This window comes from Desmodus rotundus, chromosome 9, assembly GCF_022682495.2.
Source record: "Desmodus rotundus isolate HL8 chromosome 9, HLdesRot8A.1, whole genome shotgun sequence".
NCBI classification, from domain to species: Eukaryota; Metazoa; Chordata; class Mammalia; order Chiroptera; family Phyllostomidae; genus Desmodus; species Desmodus rotundus.
The window spans coordinates 111603784-111623394 of record NC_071395.1 but is presented as its reverse complement, the minus strand read 5'-3'; the positions used below and the strand labels follow the sequence as shown (position 1 = coordinate 111623394).

Sequence of the window (19611 nt, the reverse complement as noted above, 5' to 3'; positions counted from 1 at the left end):
CCCGGGTCTCGAGAGGCTACGGGTAACCCTGGACGCTCCCCAACTCCTGCGCACCGGGCCCTCCTGGCTCTCCGAGCGCATCTGGATCCCGCAGGTGTGCCAGCCTGGAATCGCACCGCGGCGCTCTGTTACCCGCCAGCCGGGAGCGCGCACAGCCCAGCTTAAGGGCGCCCCGCCTGCGGTACGGAGGCGTGCTGGTCTCCTCCTCCGAAGGCCAGCCCTGCAGAGAGCAGGGTCGGGCCCCGACACGTCGCTCGCCCCGCGGCGCTTCAGGTGGCTCCACTAACACCTACGACCATGGATCAGCCCACCCGGCTGTACTCCCCGGTTCCCGCGGCCCTCACCTCTCTGATGGGGGCAGCCTCGCGCTCCGGATCTGCCCGCGGGTCAGTTCTGCGCCTGGAGAGGAAAATAGATGGAAATCAACCAAATGATCTCTTTGTGGAAGTTCCCGCCCCGCCCCCCCCCCCCCTTATAACAGCAGGACTTTGATGAGAAGTCTGTTTGTGCAAAAAAAAATAAATAAAAAAGAACAGGGAGAGGGTCCACCTGCCCACCGGGAATCTGGACTGCCCCCAGCATCTGGTTTACAATGGGAGGGGGCAGTTCCTTAGCCCGAGTTCAGGAAGTCTTACCTGCACCAGGGCGAGGCCTATGAGTGCGGCATGGGATTGCGACATGAGAGAGGTACCCTCTGTCACGAATGGAATCTCGCCTCTGGACCTCATGGTACCACCCACCTCCCTGCCTCTTCCGACCCACTTCTCTGCCATTTTGGCTGATTGGGAACCAGAGAGACCGAATATAATTTTCCCTTGGAACTGGCCCAAATAGTTTGGTGACAAAAATGCGTGCCAATGTGTACTCCGCGGCGTGGAGGAGCCAGGGACATTCTAGGGGTGCCACACACCTGGGAGGCGGGGTGGGGAGGACTCAGGAGGTCCTCGTGCAGATGCCACCACTGCAGGAAGTCTGAGCAGGCTCATGGAGGTCCGTTCAGGTGCTAAACACCCCCCCCCCAGGGGAGGTGGGGAGCCCCAGGGTCAGGGGCTCCCAGCTGCCTTGCTGCAGCAGCCAGCCCCTTTGGTTACTGTAGGGCGAGCAAGACAACCGCATCCAGCCAGCCCCCCACCAGCCCTGGCTCTCCAAAGGCGCCTGGGGCCCGGAGCACAGCTCCCTGGAGCCAGCCACGCTCCTCACCCCGTCCTGGGCTCTCCTCCTGGGCACCAGCACTTTAGCTCCAGGCACGGGGCCAGACCTCATTTCCATCGCAGCCCAGATGGTTCACCACAGCCTCGCTTCCCAGAATTGCCCGCTGCCCGGTGTCTGTTCCCGGGCGGGAGCAGGCACAGCGCCGCTTCGGGGCAGACGGAGACTGCCCTATCCCGGCCCTGCACGAGCCGCGTTTGTTGGTTTGGGGTGAGGGGAGATAACCGGCTGGAAGCTAACTCCCTTCTTTCTCGATCCCCCAACTCAAAAGTTGGACCGGATGTGAATTCCTCACAGAACCAGTGGGAAGAAACTTCCCTCCCCTCCCCTCTGCACCCCACTCACTTCACACTCTCGGCACCCCCTGGAGCCCCCCTCCCCCCGCAGCCCCCAGATCCTCTGTGGGTGGAAGAATGGGCCCTCGAGGGCTGGGGTCGAGAGCTCAGGCCCAGCCCAACCCCAGAGGGAAGAGGAATCTGAGAGGGCAGAGTGGGTGGGTGGCTGGGGGGGGGCTGGTAAATTGTTTTCTCTCCCCTCCCTGGGCACTTTTTCTGGGAAATGCCAGAGGCCGGCTGGGCCTGGAATGTCAGGCTTGAAAGAACTCCTCCACTGCGAGGACTTCCGAGCCGCAAACCTTTTCATTAGCTCTGCGGCCCCTCTGGGCGGAACAAAGGCCTGTGGACTGGAATGCCGCTTCCTGGTGGTAAGCCATTGTCCTGGCCTTGCTGCCGCCTCCTGCCTCCTGCCTGCCTGCCGGGATTGTCTGAAGCAGGAAAGAGACCGATCGGGGTCAACCTGCTCTGTGACCTCTACGCAGGAACATCTACTCCTGCCCTGCAACTGTCGCCTCTGCCACAGCTGCTGCCAACCAGTTCAGTCCCCACCATCAGGCTCCGCTGGGCAGGGGCTCCAGCTGAGAGCTCCGCACTGGGGCAGCCAGGGGCCAGGCTTCCCTGAGGTCAGGTGAGGCTCAGGCCCCCAGCATCACCTCCCTGTGGGCCTGCAGAAACGGGACAGGAGAGACAGACTTCCCTGCCTCCAGTGCCTCCCCTCTCACTCCCATCGCTACGGGAGAAGCTTCAGAGAGAAGGAACCAGACTCTTTTTCCCCATCGCTGTGTCTACAGGCCTTGCCAGCTAACTGGCACAATCAATGCGAAGGGGGCAACGTCAGGCCCTTGGGCAGTCAAACCCGGGCTGCCTCCCTGTGCCAAAGAAAGCCCGCCTCTGAGGCCTCTCTCCCAACCCATCTGGCGGGCGCACTCGCAGCCACCAAACAATGGTGACCTTAGCACCCGCCCCCGGGGCTGGCTGGAGGACAGCAGACCATTCCTGCAAGAATGGGACCTTAATTCACCAAGCTGTGCATAGCTCCCCGTGACCAGCCCGGGGCACCCAGCTTCCCATCTCTGAGGTTTGGGGAAGAGCTCGTGGTCCGTCACACACCATGAGTAACTGGCGTCCCACAGGCAGCTGAAACCACGGTGTACTTCCCCTCCATCGAGAATGAATCTTTGTTATCTTTATGAGCAAGCTCCTTTGCCTGGAAATGGGATTCTGACTTCATAGAAATTCTGCAAAGGGAGAGACTAGGAAAAGGCGGGGGCCTCCCAAGTCCCCGCGTCAGGAAAATGGCAGAGTAGGGCCAAGGGGCCAGACCTGGACAATACTGTCTCCCCCTCAAGCCCCCAGCAGACAGGGACAGCAAGAGACAGATGACCTGCTCTGGTTTGGGCATCTCTCTTGCTCGGAAGCGGGTCCCCTCCCCCACTATTCCAGCAAAATGTGAGTCCTCACTTGCTTTGTCTTCAGCTGAGCGGGCCTGAGAATCTCCACCAATCCACACACCCACTGAGCCCTGCAGGGAGGGAGAAGCCAAAAGCTACTGCAGAGGAAGGCAGCGGGCGGGATCTAATCTAACACAATGGAAAACATCGCTGTTAATAAACCCAGCCCCTCGGGTGGGCACCCATTGAGTACTCCCTGTGGACCACTTTCTAGGCTTACAAAGAAAACCTCCCGCACTGGACAAGGCCTCAGAGCATTGCTGGTCAAGGTGGAAGGAGCTACCCTGGAAGTTTAGAGTCATAAGTGCCAAATCTTTTTTTAATAACAATTTTAAAATTTTTTAAATTATTATTTTTATTCTCACCCAAGGGCATGCTTATTGATTTTTAGAGAGAGGGGAAGGGAGGGAGAGAGAACATGGATGTGAGAGAGAAACATCGATCACTTGCCTCTCATACACGCCCTGACAAGGGACGTATCGGAAATCCAGGCATGTGCTGTGACCGGGAATTGAACCTGTGATCTTTCCGTGGATGGCGCTCCAACCAACTGAGCCACACCAGCGGGGGCTTAAGTGCCAAATCTCAAAGAGAAAGTAGAAATCAGCCAAAGTGTGGAAGACGATTCCACCCGAAGGGATGCAAACATGCCAAGACTCCGGAGATACGCGTCTCCCAAACCCCGTGCCCTTCATGGCCCCGCCCATCCCCCAGCAGCCCAAGCTGCCCTCTTTCCACAGATCCTTCCCGGGGCCTTCACAGTAAGTCTAGCTAACATGCACGGGGCACTTATTATGTGCAAGGCACTGTTCTAATCATGCTGCCTGCATCAGTTCCTTTAGTCCTCACAAACACTGGGTCAGCCCATTTTACAAGTACGGAAATCGAGGCACAGCTGCGGGAGTAAGTGCTAAAGCGAGACAGCTGCTTGCGGTGGAGCCGGGACAGCAGTTCAGTCTCCTGAGTCCGCACGCAGTGGGTACCCCGCTGTTGACATTGGACTCACCTGTCTCAGAGGGTCTCTCCAACCAGCCTGGAATTCCCGGAGCTCCAGGGCTCTTTCTTCCTTTTTACCTCCCCCCCCTTCTACCTCCTCCTCTCCCCAAATGAACTATGACAGTGTCACGGGATCAAAGTCACACACGTCCCTTTCTCACGGCTCTCACCACTTGGCGGGGGGGGGGCATGGGGGAGCCCCACGTCTCTTGCCTCGCCTGTCTCCCCACAGGATTCACCCAGCACTCTGTCTTCCCAGCACGTCGCCCTGTGCCTGGCAGAGGCAGGCGCCCCGTGAGGGCTCGTGGAGGGATGAATGAACCTGACCGTGTCAGAGCATCATAATTTACAAAGCACTTTCTCATCCATTAACTCACGGGCTATTCCTTGCGAGTCTTCCTCGTCCCCCACAAGGCTCGGAACAATAGTGTATGGTTATGGTGCAGCCTCCTAATAATCAATGGATGAGAAAACAGAATGGCCTCCTGATCCGAGCGAGAAGGAGAATCCACTCCAGCAGCCCGCAAGCATCTTGAGGGCAAAGACTGGGTTTATTCGTCCGTAGAGTTCACTGCCCCACACAATGCCGGCTACACAGAGTGCACTATTTGGAAGCACGTCGAGTAAATCAACTCCCCCCTCTACAGAGGTAACAAGAAGACGCCTCTCTACGGCTCTCTAATAGAATCAGAAGGCATAGTTGGACTGAATTGTTTGTATTTCTAGCACGCTTTGACTGATGGGAAAAGGTTACTATTCCCGTTTAGCCTATAGCAAAACAGAATCTCAGAGAGCCTGGGTGCCCTGCGCAAATCTCACACAGTCCCCCCAACCTCTTCGGGGGCGGGGGAGATATGGTGGCACAGATCGAAGACACATTGGCAAAAGCTGTGTGGTCCTATGGGCTCCCCCAGAATCAAGGGGCTGGGTCTCCACTTTCTAGACTCCTAAGCTGGTGGGGGTTGTAGGCATCTCCTCTCTGGTTGTTTTGGGTTTTTTTTTTTTCTGACTTGTTATCTTCAGTCCTGTGGCATCAGGAAAGAAGGGAGGGCCCAAAGCCCACAGCCCCTGTGTCCTGAGAGGTGACGCTCTAATGCCACTTAAGCTGGTTCTTAGATGTCTCCAGCGCCCCACTGGCTGTTTGGGAACAGATTGCAAAACCTCCCATCCTTCACAAAGCTCGCGCTGGTTAGCTCAGACCACCCACACCCATGCCAATGCGGCCATGAGCATAGTTCACCTCTATCACACAGGACCCCAGGCTCCCAGCCCTGGGGAGAGACCAGAGCCCACACTCATAGGTCGGGCGGGGGTAGGTGGGGGGAGTACATTCTAGGCTGTGTTGGCTCTTCTGGAAGTGGGCTCAACTCCTGAAGGGTGCTTTCTGAAAATTCGTCCCTGCTGGACTGTAGTTCCCATGTTTAAGTCCATACTGTGATGTGAATTCTCCTCGGTGCCCCATCAGGTCCCCCACCCCAGCTCCTGAGCCGCCCCCCCCACTCTGGTTTTCCCTCCCGGGCTTTGGGGAGCAGCACCGAACTCCACGCCACTTAAGAGACCCCAGGGCGCCCTCTGGCGGACATGGGGCGCGGGGTGCGGCCAACACGCCCTCGGGCCAGTCTGGTCGCAAAAGAGCCCTTGGCGAGACCATGTCGCAGCGCCACGCAGGTCTGGAGACCAAATGTGTGAAAGCGGTTGTCGTCTGTCTGTGTTTGGGGTGGGAGGCGGCGCCCCTGTCAGCATGGGCAGAGAAACTGGCAGTGGGCCGTGGGCTGAGGCCGGGCAGCTGCCACGCAAGCCGCGTCCCCTCTACCCCTGGGACTCAAGCTTCGCCTCGGGGACATCTCCACAGGTGACTATCGCGCGCCCCCACCCCCTCCAGCTCGCAGATCCGGCCCCAGTTTCGCGGCCGGGCTTTGGGGTGTCCCCAGTTCCCTTGCGGCAGGCCGAGGCCTCCTGGGGCTGCGATCGGGACTCGGGCGCGCCGGTTGGGGGCGAGGGGGTGTCCCCGCGAGGTCCGAGAAGAAGGGAAGGGGAGCCGGGAGCCTCTCCCGCTCGGCCTCCTGGAACTGCCCGCGCTCCCGGGGCTGCACCCCCGCCTCTGCCAGAAACTAGCCTTCTTAGAAGGGAGGGGGGAAAGTGTGAATGAGAAGTTGGGGGCGGAGCGCGCGGCGGGGAGGGGCCGCTGCCAGGAACGCGCAGCCAAGGCTGGCGCCGCGCCCGCCGGCTGTCCCGGCCGCTAGCGTCGCGCTTTGTCTCTGCGCGCGTCTCTGCCGGTCCCTGGCGCGGCCGGCGGCCCGCCCTCGGCCCGCGGCCCCTCCCTCGCCGTTCGCTCGCAGCCTTTCATTGCTGCGAGTAGTGACTAAACATTACAAGAAGGCCGGCCACGCAGTTCCAGGAATCGGGGGGGCGGGGCGCGTCGGCCGCGTATATACCCGCGAGCGCGGCCTCCGCGGCGGCTCCGAGTCGGACTCTCTGCGCTGCTGTCGCCACCGCTGCGACCCCGGCTCACGCGCCTCCCGCCGCAGCTCGCCCCGCGGCCCCTCGCCTCTCCCCAGCGGGGTCGACCCGGGGGTGCACAGGGGGCAGGGCGGGCGCCCCGGCAAAGCCCGAGGGACGCACGCGCGAGGGCCCCTTTGTGGACTTCACCGCCGCCAACATCTGGGCGCAGCGCGGGCCACCGCTGGCCGTAGCGCCGCCGCCTCGCCTTGGGGACCGTAGGAGGCTCAGCCCCAAGGCCGGAGACTTCAATTTGGGATCAGGTAGGAAGAAGGGGCGCGGTGGTGTGGAGGGGGTGGCCCTCGCTAGTCCCGGGAGCTTTTCTCGGTTTCCCCTCCCTTTCCCGGGTCTTTCCCGGCAGGGAGGGGACGAGGTAGGAGACTGAGCGGATGGAAGTCGGAAATCCCAGGTTCCCGGAATACCCGGGCTGGGGCCCTCAGGCTTCTCCTGCCCTCCCCCCCGCATACCCCCCTCCCAGTGTCTCAGATTTCTTTCTCTGTCCCCACCGCCCTGAGCCACCGGACTGAGCGGCGCCCAGAGCGTCCCGGGGGCTCTTCTCTGACCCCCACCCCGGCCATGCTCCTGGAGACCCAACTTCCGCGCCCGAGTTTCCCACTCGGCGCCCTGCCAGTGCGCGCTGGGGAAGGGGCTGCCGGGGGCACCCCCGTCGGTGGGGACGAGGGCTGGACGGGTTCCGCGGGGTGCCTAGGTAGGAACGAGGGCCCAGGCGAGGACCTCCGGGGCAGTGGGCGTCCCCGCCGCTCGGCAGAGGCAGGGGAGCTGGGGCGGGCCGGGCGCGCTGGAGGGCTCCGGGCACTCACGCGGCGCGCACCTTCTTCCCCACAGCCCCCAGTGATGCGGTAGCGGCCGCTGTGCGGAGGCCGCCGAGCAGCTGCAGCCGCCCCCGCGCAGATCCACGCTGGCTCCGTGCGCCATGGTCACCCACAGCAAGTTTCCCGCCGCCGGGATGAGCCGCCCCCTGGACACCAGCCTGCGCCTCAAGACCTTCAGTTCCAAGAGCGAGTACCAGCTGGTGGTGAACGCAGTGCGCAAGCTGCAGGAGAGCGGCTTCTACTGGAGCGCCGTGACGGGCGGCGAGGCGAACCTGCTGCTCAGTGCCGAGCCCGCCGGTACCTTCCTCATCCGCGACAGCTCGGACCAGCGCCACTTCTTCACGCTCAGCGTCAAGACCCAGTCGGGGACCAAGAACCTGCGCATCCAGTGCGAGGGGGGCAGCTTCTCTCTGCAGAGCGACCCCCGGAGCACGCAGCCCGTGCCCCGCTTCGACTGTGTGCTCAAGCTGGTGCATCACTACATGCCGCCCCCGGGCGCCCCCTCCTGCCCCGCGCCGCCGTCTGAGCCCTCCTCCTCGCCCAGCTCCGATGTGCCAGAACAGCCGCTCCCGGGGAGCTCCCCCAGGAGGGCCTATTACATCTACTCGGGGGGCGAGAAGATCCCTCTGGTGTTGAGCAGGCCCCTCTCCTCCAACGTGGCCACTCTCCAACATCTCTGTCGGAAGACCGTCAACGGCCACCTGGACTCCTACGAGAAAGTCACCCAGCTGCCTGGACCCATTCGGGAGTTCCTGGACCAGTACGATGCTCCACTTTAAAGAGCAAAGGGCAGGGGTTGAGGGGCGAGGCCTGGGTCTCCCCTCCTCCGTGGCACATGGCACAAGCACAAGAATCCAGCCAGGAGAGTCCTGCAGCAGCTCTGGGGGAGCCTGGGGATGGACAGGCCCCACCCTCCGGCCCTGCCCTCTGCCGAAAGGGGCAGAGCGGACTTGGAATGTGTTGAAGGGGAGGGGAGTGTCACCTGAGCGCTCCTCCCCCACTCCAGACTCTCCGGAGGAGCCAGGTGGCCCGCGGGGACCACGGCAGCGACTGCCGTGGGTTGATTCTCCTCTCCTCTCTGCTTCCTCGACTCCCGTGAACTCCAGACCAGGGACGCTGCGGGAGTGCTGAACTTGTGAGAACTGCCGGGGAATCTGCAAACTCTCCAGCGGAACGCGTTTGCTCTTTGATTTGGTTTTAAACATGGCTTTCACCCTGAGCAAGTCTCAGGCCTGGGAAAGGGAGGACGAGAGAGGGCGCTTCAGAGCCCACGGGGCTGCAGGTTGGCCGAGGAAATAGCCACTCCCAGTGCCCGGCCCAGGTGAAGAGGGTGGCCACGTGCACCTCCCCTGGTGCTGGGAGAAGGCCAAGGGGTGACCTGAAGGGGACCATTCTGCTCCCTCCCCCTTGGGACAGCCACCAGGAAACACAGGTCCTATAGAGTCTGTTGAGTGCCTGAGAGCCCAGGACCCTTCCCCCGTTTTAAGGGGGAAGTGACATTTGGAAAGGGGATGGACAGGCCGGTCACTTCTTCCCTCACTCCTGCTCTACCTCCCAGTACCTGGGGGCTGGGGGCGGGGAGTGGAGGAGATGAGCCATCTCTGACCTCTGACCCCTGACCCTAGCCAGAGAAGATGGAGGGTTCTCCGTTCTGCCTCCTGTGTCTGGCTGGGAGATTTGCCTTAAATGCTCCCTGTCCCGTGGATAGGGACTGGCACGTGAGAAGCCACACACTCAGCCAGTCCAGGCAGAGGCCCAGGGGCTCCCAGAGGGCCGGCAGCTGGCCGCCCACCGTAGGAGGTGGGTGCAGAGAGGGACGACCCTGCCTTCCCACTGAGCACTGGGAGGAGGCCAGCCCAGTCGGAACTGGCCAGAGCACAGCCACCAGGCCCCACGTCCCCCAGGCCCTTCACAGGGCTCCCTCCTTCCCCAGGGTGGGGGACATGCAGGGAGTCAGTGAGAGGCCGTGCCCCTGCTCCCTGGAGGCCTCTGCTCTGCAATAGCACTGACCAGCGAAAACTTACAGGAATGTAGCAGCGACGGAATTACCTGGAATTGTCTTTTTTGGGGGGCGTATCTAAACACACACACAAAGTTTTCTGTGTCAGGTATTGGTCCGGACCGGGCAGCTGTGTGTTGGGGTGTTTTTATTTTCTGTTATTTTGTTTTTTAATGATGTTTACAATCTGCCTCAATCGCTCTGTCTTTTATAAAGATTCCACCTCCAGTCCTCTTCCCTCCCCCTACCCAGGCCTTCAAGGCTGCTAGGAGATGCTTGAAGAACTCAACGAAATACCAATCCAAGTCAAACTTTGCACATATTTATATTTATATTCAAAAAGAAACATTTCAGTAATTTATAATAAAGAGCACTATTTTTTAATGAAAAGCCTTGCTGGAGCCTCTTTCCCGGCCCCTTCTCTGCCTTGCTTTCTCTTTCCCCCGCGCCCACGCGGGCTGTGCCGCCCAAGGGAGGGGGAGGGAGGGAGGCGCCACCCTCGGCAGCTCTGCCCCTCACTGCCTTGGCTTCACGTCACTTACAAGCTCTGGCAGCCACCTAGACTGTACCGAGAGGGTAATTCCTGCCAGTCTGATTCAGATCTGACCAGAATATGCAAAGCAAGTTCGAAGGAAGCGCTTCAAAGGGCTTGCAGGCAGTGAGCTGAGCTGTGGTCAAAGCTTTTAGAGGCTCCGAGCTATTAGAGGTGCTCGGCTCCTTGGCAGGAGGCGTTCCGAGAAAGCCCAGACTACAGGGTCCCGGTGATGACCCGTGACCCCAGCGTAGCTGGGTTCATGGGACGTGGGGGGAAGGGTAGTCCCCACACTCACCCTGCATGCAGGTGGCACACTGCCTCCCCACACCTCCTCCTCTCCACCCAAGTCCTAGGAGCCCCCCGTCTGAGCAGTGGTGGGGTGCAGACCTCCCATCCAGAGCACCGATGTATTCGTCTGTTTTGCTCGTCACTCTCACCCCCCGGGCAAGGGTGACCACCACCTGGATGAACCTTCCCAGCCACCCCACAAGGCAGATGTCATCACCTTGCTACCTCCGGGGGAGCAGGGACTCGGCCTGGTCCCTTCCGATTCCTAGAACAGTGCTCTAAATATCTGTAAAGCAGCAGGGACGGCTGCTCGGGTTTGGGAAGGTTAAGCACCCTGCCCGAGGACACACCGTTTGTGGAGGTGGCAAAGGCAGGACTGACCCCAGGAGCGTTTGCTCCCAGAGCCACGGACTCTGCCTCCCTAAGCACTAAGTATGCGCCCAGCGTTGTCCTTAGGTGGCTGCCCCCTGCAAAGCCAAGGGGTTGGCACCACCCCATGGCCAGTAGTCTGGGGTGTCAGCACTAGGGTTCTTCGTCCCCCTCCCACCCCTCAGACCTGACAGCTGGAGAGACTGCTGTTTTCTGCCACGTCAGGGCTGAGCCCCCATCTCAGCCTCCACTGCCTGAAGCAAAGGCCAGGCCCTGAGAAGCTGCTCCATGAATCAGTGTCCAAGTGGCAACTGAGGGAGTAAATAAACAGTCGTTTTTCTGTCCCATTTCCCGACCTTTTGAGGAAAGTAACCCGAAGGGACAAGACAGGGCCAGGCCAGGCATGAGACCAGATGACGGAGCAGACAGTGTGTAGGAACCACAGCAGACAGACCACCCCTCTGCTTCTGGGAACGCAGACCCTGTTAAGGTCACCTTCCAGAGCACCCCCCGCCCCAGTGGGGCCTGGCTGCCTGGTGCCTCCCAGGAGGACCAGAGAGCCTGGAAACTTCTGGCACATTGTCCCCCGACCTAGGGCCTGCCAGTCAGACACCATCTGCCTCCCAAAGCACCTGGAACCCAGAGCGGAGCGCAGCAAGTCTCCATCCTGGCCCAGAAGGCAGCTGCTTAGCCAGGGTGCCCAGAGCCCATGGGACCCTAACAGAAGGGAGTGGCCTTCTCTGGCCCCCGAGGAAGCAAGCAGCTCTCCCTGACCCCTGGCTGAACACAGAGGCTGGAAGACCCCTGACTCTCTCTCCTTGGCACCTACTCCAGCCTTCTTCCCTTATCTTACTCTGTCTCTCTCCATTTTCAGTCCACAGCCTGGACCAACCCTCTGGTTTTGCGCACAAGGAAACTGAGCCCCAGAGAAGGGAAGCAACTTGCTTCAGCCCCCAGAGCGAGCTAGTGGCCGCAGCAGAGCAGGAGTCCATCCCTTAAGAGTGTCTGCTAAGCAGGGCTCCTTCACGTCTCCCTCCTCCTCCCACCCTTCTGCAGCAACTCTCTGTGCCTCCCAGTTCTTTCAGGTGCACACACCCCTCCTGCGAAGGACTTAATGGGGAGCCCTCTGTCCTGATGCCAAAGGCAGGGTGCCCCTAGTTCCTGTATTTGCTGAGAAGCGTCCTGCAGGGCACGGGGACAATTCCCTGTGGTTTCAGCATGTACCCATGCCGCAGGGCCGTAACAGCACCGCTGGGGTCCCCTGGCCCACGGAAAGTAGGAAGATGGCTACTCCCAGGCCCTGTGCCCAAGCTACTTTTGGCGCTGGAAGAATCCACCCCCACGAGGCCCAGTCCTCTCTCCAGTGGGCTGTTTTGGTGTAGGCCTCCTGATGAGTTAGAGCCGGGAATGGGAACTCCTGCTGCGGGGGGAGGGAGGCAGGGAGGCCCCAGACAGGGGAGCTGGAGATGGAAAATATGTCCGCATTAGTCTTAAGTAATGAGGGTGTTTGGGAGGGGGCGCCGCTGGGGTACCAGGCAGAGAGAGGCGGGGAGAAACAGCCAGCCACACAGGGAGGCGAAGCGGAGACAGAGCCTGCAAGGCGGGGCGGGGAGAAATGGGCACCGGAGCGGACCGGGAAGACCAAGGCCGAGGGTGGGAAGGGTCGAGGCCCGGGCGCACCTTCCCGTGACGCGTCCCTCCCCCTCCCGTTCGGCGGCCGCGTCGCTCCAAGGCCGCCCTCCGCCAGGAAGTCACTTCCTGGACATCGCGGCAGCCCTGGCGGAGATGGGCGAAGGGTGTCCACGCCGAGCCGGGGAGGGGACACCTCCCAGGCCCGCGCCGCCGCCGCCACTACCACCACCACCAGCACCACCACCACCACCACCAGCAGCCCCGCCGCCGCCGCCGCCGCCGCCCAGCGGAGCCTGCGCGCGGGAGAGGCCCCGCCCCCGTCCAGGCCCCGCCCCCCGCGCTGCCGCAAAGCGTGGTCGCTATGGCGACGGGATTACGAGCGCAGAGGGCTGTTTATTCTCAGCTCAGTGCCAGGAAATTCGGCCGGGAGGCTGCCAGGCGCACCTCCCTGGGGTGGGGGGCGGGATAGGGAGCAGAGAGGGTGGACCGGCGTGCCCGGGCTCCTGGGGGAAGGGAGTCCTTTGTCACTGGGGGTCCCTGACCCTTCCGAGGGGGGTGCTGCTCAGAAAGCACGGACTGGTTCCCGGCCGCGAGTGGATCAAGTTTCCTCGGCCCAGGGGAGCCAAGTTTCCCCTCCAGGCCAGCATATGCTTCCCCTCCCCCAGCCCCAACTCCCCTCCATCCCCAACCCCCCACCATCCAGTGACCCTGTTGTCGTAGCCCCCAGCCCCCTGCCTTCAGTCCGCCATCCACTCATCCTGCGTGTCCGGGGATGGAGTGTGGAACAAGGCAAGGCCCTGAGCACCCTGCTTTCTTGAGACCGAGTGGGAGTGACAGGCACGATAGTAACAGTAACTAGACACAGAAACGGGGACTGTTGTTTGTGCCGCAAGGTGCGCTTTGACTCACATTTCCAGGATATCGCGCGCTGGCAAGGCTGACCCACCCGCAGGTGGGATGACCAGCCTGTCCCAGTTTGTCCAGCCCCATCCCCGTGTAGACCTGAAAATCAGGACAGGTAATCACCCTCCCCTCGGGACAGAACACATCCATTTCAGAGGTGGAGAAACTGAGGCCTGAAATACAAGCGGTTCTCCCAGGGCCGGGGAACTGGGCAGAGAGAGCGGGAAGTCCTGAATGAGAGCCCAGGGCTCTTTAGGCTGTGAGGCTTTTACTCTGCCCAGGCCCCCTCCCGGCGAGGCCCCTGAAGGCACGGCCCCGGGGGGAGAAGGTGAAATTACTGAGGCTAGACTCCCCACTCCAGCTCTTCTGAATCAGAAGCCCGGGGACGGTCCGGGAATGTCAACACTCAACAGTTTAGGAGGTGACTCCGAGACCACTGCTGCCTTCGGGGAAGACAAGCCTGGGTCCTCCTCTCTTCCTCCTTGAACCCTGACTAAGCTGAGCTGGGAAGTCAGCTGGGAGGGAAGGCCCGAGGTCACCTCCGGGCTGCGGCAAGCATGGACAAGTGCAGCCCTTCCCTGTCCGGAGGACGGGGCCTGGGGCGAGGACAGGGCCCCTCCCCACCCCAGAGCGGAGCCCTCCCAGCTGTGCGGTGCTGGGCCCAGGCCAGGCATTTGTGAAATCCTCCGGTGCGCCTGACGCGCTGTCATGCGGCCTGCCTGTGGAGGGGGCGGGGGCGGGGGGCTGTTCCCAGAAGCAGGGAGAACTCTGGACTTCCCACTCCTGGGCGCTCCGATTGCAGCACGGCCTTAAGCAACAGGGGTGGCCTGGGAAGCTGTGTGGCAGGGAGAATCAGAGCACCTCCCGCCCCCCAACTCCATCTGTAAGGAAGCCAGGGCTCTGAAGGCTCAAACTTCGTGCAGTCCTCATGAACTTCAGCACAAACGTTACTCATAGAGGCCCGCAGACCCAGCTGCAGAAAGAGGCTGGGAACCGAGACTTTAAATACATACATACACACCTAGGTACATAAACAAGGTTATACTCACAAGTAAACTGCCCGCCCCCCACAAACTCAGGATGCAAGTTCGTTATTTACATTACACAAGACAATGTATTTCCTCTCTTTCCCCTCCCTTCCCCCAAATCTCCAATCTCCTTTTCATACAGAAAACGTTACTTAGGAGGATCTATAGTGCACAGGGTACCGAAGGTAAGGCATCAACTGTGAGGACCCGGTCCTCGGGGTGGGGGAGGCGCTACATCGCACAACCACGGGGGGCGCCGTTTAGAATATAATCTTCAGGGTGCATTAGCGGCACCTGGCGCTCGCCTTAGCGGTGTCGCAGACGATGCCCAAGCACGTAGGAACCCTGTCCTGGAGGCTGGCTTGTGCTGCAGATCGCCGGGCTCCAGGAGGCTTACAGTCCGAAAGGGAAACCAGACAAGAAAACCAAGAAGTATCCTAAAAAGGAGTGGGTATAAAAATAAAGTGGTATACAGGGTACAGCGGGGGGTGGGGGTGGGGTGGGGGAAATGACCTGCAGTGGCTTCCCAGAAGAGGTGACTCTCTCCAGCTGAGGCAAAACAGCAGGTGTTCTCTTGGCTGGCACGGGACAGCGGGCATTCTCATGACCAGACACGGGGAAATGGCCCAGAAAAGGGAAAAGTCTATGGGGAACTTCAAGAAGTTTAGTATGTCCCCATTCGGCACATCCACGCCAGGCTCATCTTCCAAAAATACTGCTTTCGTCACATCGCGTGCGCAGCTTGTCCCCACGCCGGCTCCCCTCGGCACTTTCCTCCAGGGAGGTTTCCCCGTTGTGCTTCGAGGCCTCACCCACGTGCGATGCTGGTTTTCCTCACCTCCCCACCCGCTGCACCCCACCCTGGGAGACGTGCTTCCTCCTTCCAGGTGGCCCCTCCCCTGCTCATCACCTGCCTCACTTCTGTGCTCACCCATGAGCCGTGAGCCTGGTCATGTCAGGGTTACCCTGCCTGCCCAGCCAGCCCTTCCCCCTCCTTTCCCTTTCCCGCCTCCTCCCTGAAGCTCTCCTGGACTTCCACAGTTCCGGAACCCTCTCTTCCCTCACAAGACATTCCACAAGCTGTTCACTACCACTTGGTCACCTGGTGTTACTGCCCCTGGTTTCTTCCAAACTGGGCTGGGAACTCTCTGAAGGGAGAAACTCACTCTTATTCATTCCTTCAACAATTATTTATTGACAGCCACTCGCAGCAGGCACTGAACCTTCCACTTCTGTTTGTTTTTCACAGAATGCAGCAGAATGGGGGGTGCTGGGCAGACGCCTCTCCCCACCCCAACCACTTGACTTGTGGCGATACCAAAGAAGAAATGTCTTTAGGTAATGGAGTTTCCGAAGCCATTAAAATGTGATTTAAATCATTTACAACTTTTTGCTTTGGGAAGCAAGCGGGCACCTTTATTTTCAGCACCTTATGTTTGCATAAATAGCACTTCTGTTGTTTTCCGACCGCATCCTAATATGTTACGTCATCACCTCCTCCCTTCATGCCTCGGATGTAAGGGAGGCAGATAAAGTGGACGGCGCTGCACTCTCCTGGGGAGCAGACCGAGGCGAGACGGCCCTTGGCCTGGCCTCGAGTGACACAGATCACGAGTGGTAGGAGCGGAACTGGAGTGCTTCTCCTCAGACCTCAAATCCAGTGCCCTGTCCACTACTGCTCGTGTCTGTGGGTGCGGCCCCACCCTCCGGGACCTCCACTTAGCAGCTACTGTGAAGGCTCCCCAAGGGGTGGCTGAGTCCACACCTGCCTCTCATCAGAAACTGGCTCAGCCCTGGGGGTCAGTGTCGGGGCTGGTCTTCCATCCATGCAGACCAGCTCACGGGGGTCATCTCGTCCGGTCTGCCAGTGGCGGGAGCCTCCGTTGTTCAGGGCTGGTGGTGCCGATGGATGTAGAGTCCCAGGGATATTCCAGCAACACCTCTGGCCAACCCAGTGTGTAAGGGAATTGCTGCCTGAAGCCTTGGAGAATCCCAGCGTTGCTCTAAACTAGCCTTTCTGGAAGTCCGGGGATGGATGAAATGACCTCTCTGTGACTTTCTATTAGAGAATTCTAGAAAAGGACGCTGGCGGGAGGGGAGCCAGGGCGGGGGGCGGTTGGGGAGGCAGCCTGGCTCCCTCCAGCTTTTCAGGGTCGCTGGGCACCTGGTGAAAGTCGCCAGAGGGCCAGGCAGGAGGGCCATCCAGAAGACACTCAGAGTCCGGCAAGCGTTGCCCATCGCAGGTGGGGACGGTCATTGACATGGAACACTGCCCCTCGCCTTGGGGCTCCCCCATGGGGCTCCTCAGGCCATTGTGTTGGGTTTGGCTGAGTGCTCAGCAGGGACCCTGAGCAGGCTCGGCCAGAGCCCTGGGGTGAAGGGGAGGAGCCCAGAAGAGCAGTCGGGCCCTCCCGGTGGCGCACTTCCAGGTCTGTCCAGCCTAAGAGAAGGTCAGCCAAGGGCCCAGCGGTAGCAGGGGACCTCGTGCCCACAGCAGCGTGAGGCTGAGCTGGCTGTCCTGGCTGGGGCGAGCAGGACCCTCCACCTGAGCAGAGCATAGAAGGCCATGGGGCCACCGCACTGGGCTCTGCCTGGTAGGAAAGACTCCTGGAGAGGAGGCGCCAATGAAAAGGGCCAATGCCCAGTGGAGGTGCCATCCGCCGACAGAAAGATGGGGACATGGCCAGAGACACCAGAGGACGTCCTGCCCGTGCGTGGGGTGGACACGTTGCTGCCCGCACATGCTATTTGCACATTCTGAGCTCCTTCCATGAATGTGACAGACGGTCCCACCCCTCGGGTGGGTGTGGTCGATGATCTCTCCGTGAGGGGACGCCTGACGGTGAATCACCCCAGTCTAGGTTACCACTGGGGGCAGCACAGCTCTGGGGGGGAGGGGGGAGGGGAAGACTGACCAGGACACAGGGTGGAGGTGACCGCAGGGGTCCAGGTTTTCCTCCGGGAGGAAAAAGCTGGCCTGGACCAGGATGAAAGGTGCTCTGGGCCTCAGAGGCAGCGTTCAAGCAACTGCGTGAGCCTGCCCGGGTGGCAGGTGGAGCTCTGCCCGCTGGCCTCGGGGCCCTCCTCGCTGGTCTCTTCCGAGGGCTCTGGGAAACAGACAAGAACGGCTTGAGAATGCTCTTGGCCTTGGTCTCCCCCTGGCCTGTGGAGTAAGAATAAGCCAGAGTCGCTACCCTGCAGCCCTTCGCAGAGGAAGAAAGACCTCAGCCAGATTGTTTTTATTTATTTCAGACTTCTACGGCCATGCTTCTCACAGGCCGAGCATGAGAAACCTGCAAACTCACATTGGTCTCATGTGAGTTCGGTCTTACTGTTGCCTGCGAAACAGAGATGTAACGTGACTTGCCCAAGGTCCCATAGCTAACCAGGAACAGATCAAGCATCCAGAGCCAGGAGGTCAGTCTTCGGCGTCCTTGCCTGTGGCCAGCATCTGCTGACCCCACCGAGGAGCCCCAGGCTGGTGGAGGGCCGGCTGCAGGGCAGGAGAGCTGGGCGCGTGTCCCAGATCAGTGCTGCTGATGAACGGCCTTGGCAGGGCACCTAACGGCCTTGCCTTGGTCCCCAACCTACACTTGGGGAGCTCAACCAAACCTGCTTCCTGGGCCGTTGTGAGGTCAAGAGAAGACCATGTCCAAGATCATTGTTATTGGAAAGGCTTTCCTGGGACCAGAAAGACCGGAACACCTCCCCTTCGCCTGACGTCACACCCCACGCACTCCTGCTAGGAGGACAGTGAACAGCAACAGGCGAGACTCAGCCACTAGGGCCACGGCTTCCTGTCCCAGGCGAGAGGAAGACGCTGAGGAAGCATTCCTTCCTGTCTCCTCGTTGGTCTCTTCCAAGTCTTGGTTTGATGTGCCTGCTGCATTTCCTTCTTGTTTTCCTCCGCTGCCCTCTGTTTGACATTGGGGGGGGGGGGGCGTGCGAGTGTGTCCTCTGTGCCATAACAAAGCACCACACGGGGTGGTCGGAGACAAACAGGTGCGGACCCTCCTGAGGTTCTGCAGGCCAGAAGCGGGAAATCAAAGCGGGCCCTGCTCCCTCGGAAGTCTTGGCTGCGGGGGAGGGGGGATCCTCTCTCACCTTTTCCCAGTTTTTCGTGGCTGCCGGCAATCCTTGGCGGTCCTTGGCCTCTAGATGCGTCACTCTGGTCTCTGCCTCCGCCTCACAGGGTTGCCTTCCCTGTGTGTGTGTCCGAGTCTCCCTGTTCTTGTAAAGACACCCGTCATTGGATTAGGGCCCAGACCAATGACCTCATCTTAACTAATCACATCTGCAAAGACCTTGTTTCCCAATGAGGTCCCAGCACAGGTTCCACACAGACGCGAGTTTGGGGGGAACCATTCAACCCAGGCCTGCTGGGCAGTCCTGCAGGACCTCAGCTTAAGGACAGTTGTTTTCCTCCTTCGCATCTTCCAGGAAGAGCCTGAGAAATGAGTGCTTCTTGGCTCTCAGGCAGAGGGACAAGTGGAGTGCCCCTTTATGTTCTGTTAAAGTCACCCTGAGCAAAGGACGGAGCCCCACCGAGCAAAGGCCGAGCAGAGCGCAGGGCTGGGGGCAATGTCCCCCAGGAGGGAGCCTGTGTCTGCAGCCTGCCGGCACGACCTTGTCCTCCTCAGACGGGCCTCATTTAGTGGCAAAGGACGCTTCCTGCAAGAATCTGGGGAAGAGCCGCCGTCTCAGCCACCTCAGATGACCCCTCACAGAAAGGGTGTCCTCGGGGAAGCTTATTCTGGGAGTCCATGTGCAGGAGAGGGAGAGGGAGGTGGAGCTGTGGGGCCCGGAGTGGGGAATCCGGCCAGTGCCACAGCTCTTGGCAAAGTCACCTAGGGAACAGTCCAGGAGATGCCCCAGGCTGGCACGTGGCAGCCTAGGTTCCAACAGATGTACCTGTTGAATCCAGGTTGGGGGGAACTGGGGTAGGAAGTGAAGGGGCTTTGTCGTGGCATCTTTTATCGCTGTGTCCTCCCCACCTCAGAGAGGAGGCAGGAGGGAGGAAGCCCTCAGCTGGTCCTGGAGAGCCGAAGGGAAAGTTCTCAGGTGCCCCTGCCCCAGGCAGAGCCCGCAGCCCCTTCCCACTGCCCACTCTGCCCCTCGCCTGCAGCCCCTCCCCTGCCCCTCCCCTGGACAAACCCCTGGCCCTGAGAGGCTCTTTGTGTACCCAGGTCTGACTTCTGGGGCCCAGGAGAAGAGAGCAGGAGGATGCCAAAAAGGCACGGGTGATGTTCTTACCTGAACCACAGGAAGGGGACCGCCCTGCCCCAGCCTACCCGCAGCTGCACTTCCAGGGACAGGAAGTCAGCTGAGTACCGAGCAAGCAGCTGCGTGGGGGCGGGGCTCAGGCACCTGGGTGGTCAGCTGGGCTGTCCACGGCTCGGGACACACTCGGGAGGCAGGGGGGAGTGGGGCATGGGAGTCTGGGTTTTCAGCTGAGCTCATTCACCTCCCCGCAGCCAGGGGACCCGGCCAGGTCTCCCAACCTGCTCCCCATCTGTGCCACGGGGCTATGGTGG

General features: G+C 60.6%; 1 protein-coding gene and 1 long non-coding RNA gene across 2 annotated transcripts; both read left to right on the top strand.

The window, feature by feature from the left end:
* The first annotated feature begins 6377 nt into the window (after positions 1–6377).
* SOCS3 (suppressor of cytokine signaling 3) lies at positions 6378–9747 on the top strand. The gene is made up of 2 exons (XM_024553918.4): positions 6378–6753; positions 7337–9747. Exon 2 carries the CDS (start codon positions 7425–7427, stop codon positions 8100–8102), a length of 678 nt encoding a protein of 225 aa, XP_024409686.1. The 5' UTR covers positions 6378–6753; positions 7337–7424; the 3' UTR covers positions 8103–9747.
* A 3340-nt stretch (positions 9748–13087) lies between these two features.
* Positions 13088–17501, top strand: LOC123479035 (uncharacterized). Its single transcript, XR_006654495.2, has 3 exons — positions 13088–13164; positions 15327–15415; positions 17330–17501. It is a non-coding gene; the product is annotated as an uncharacterized lncRNA (long non-coding RNA).
* Positions 17502–19611: the final 2110 nt, after the last annotated feature.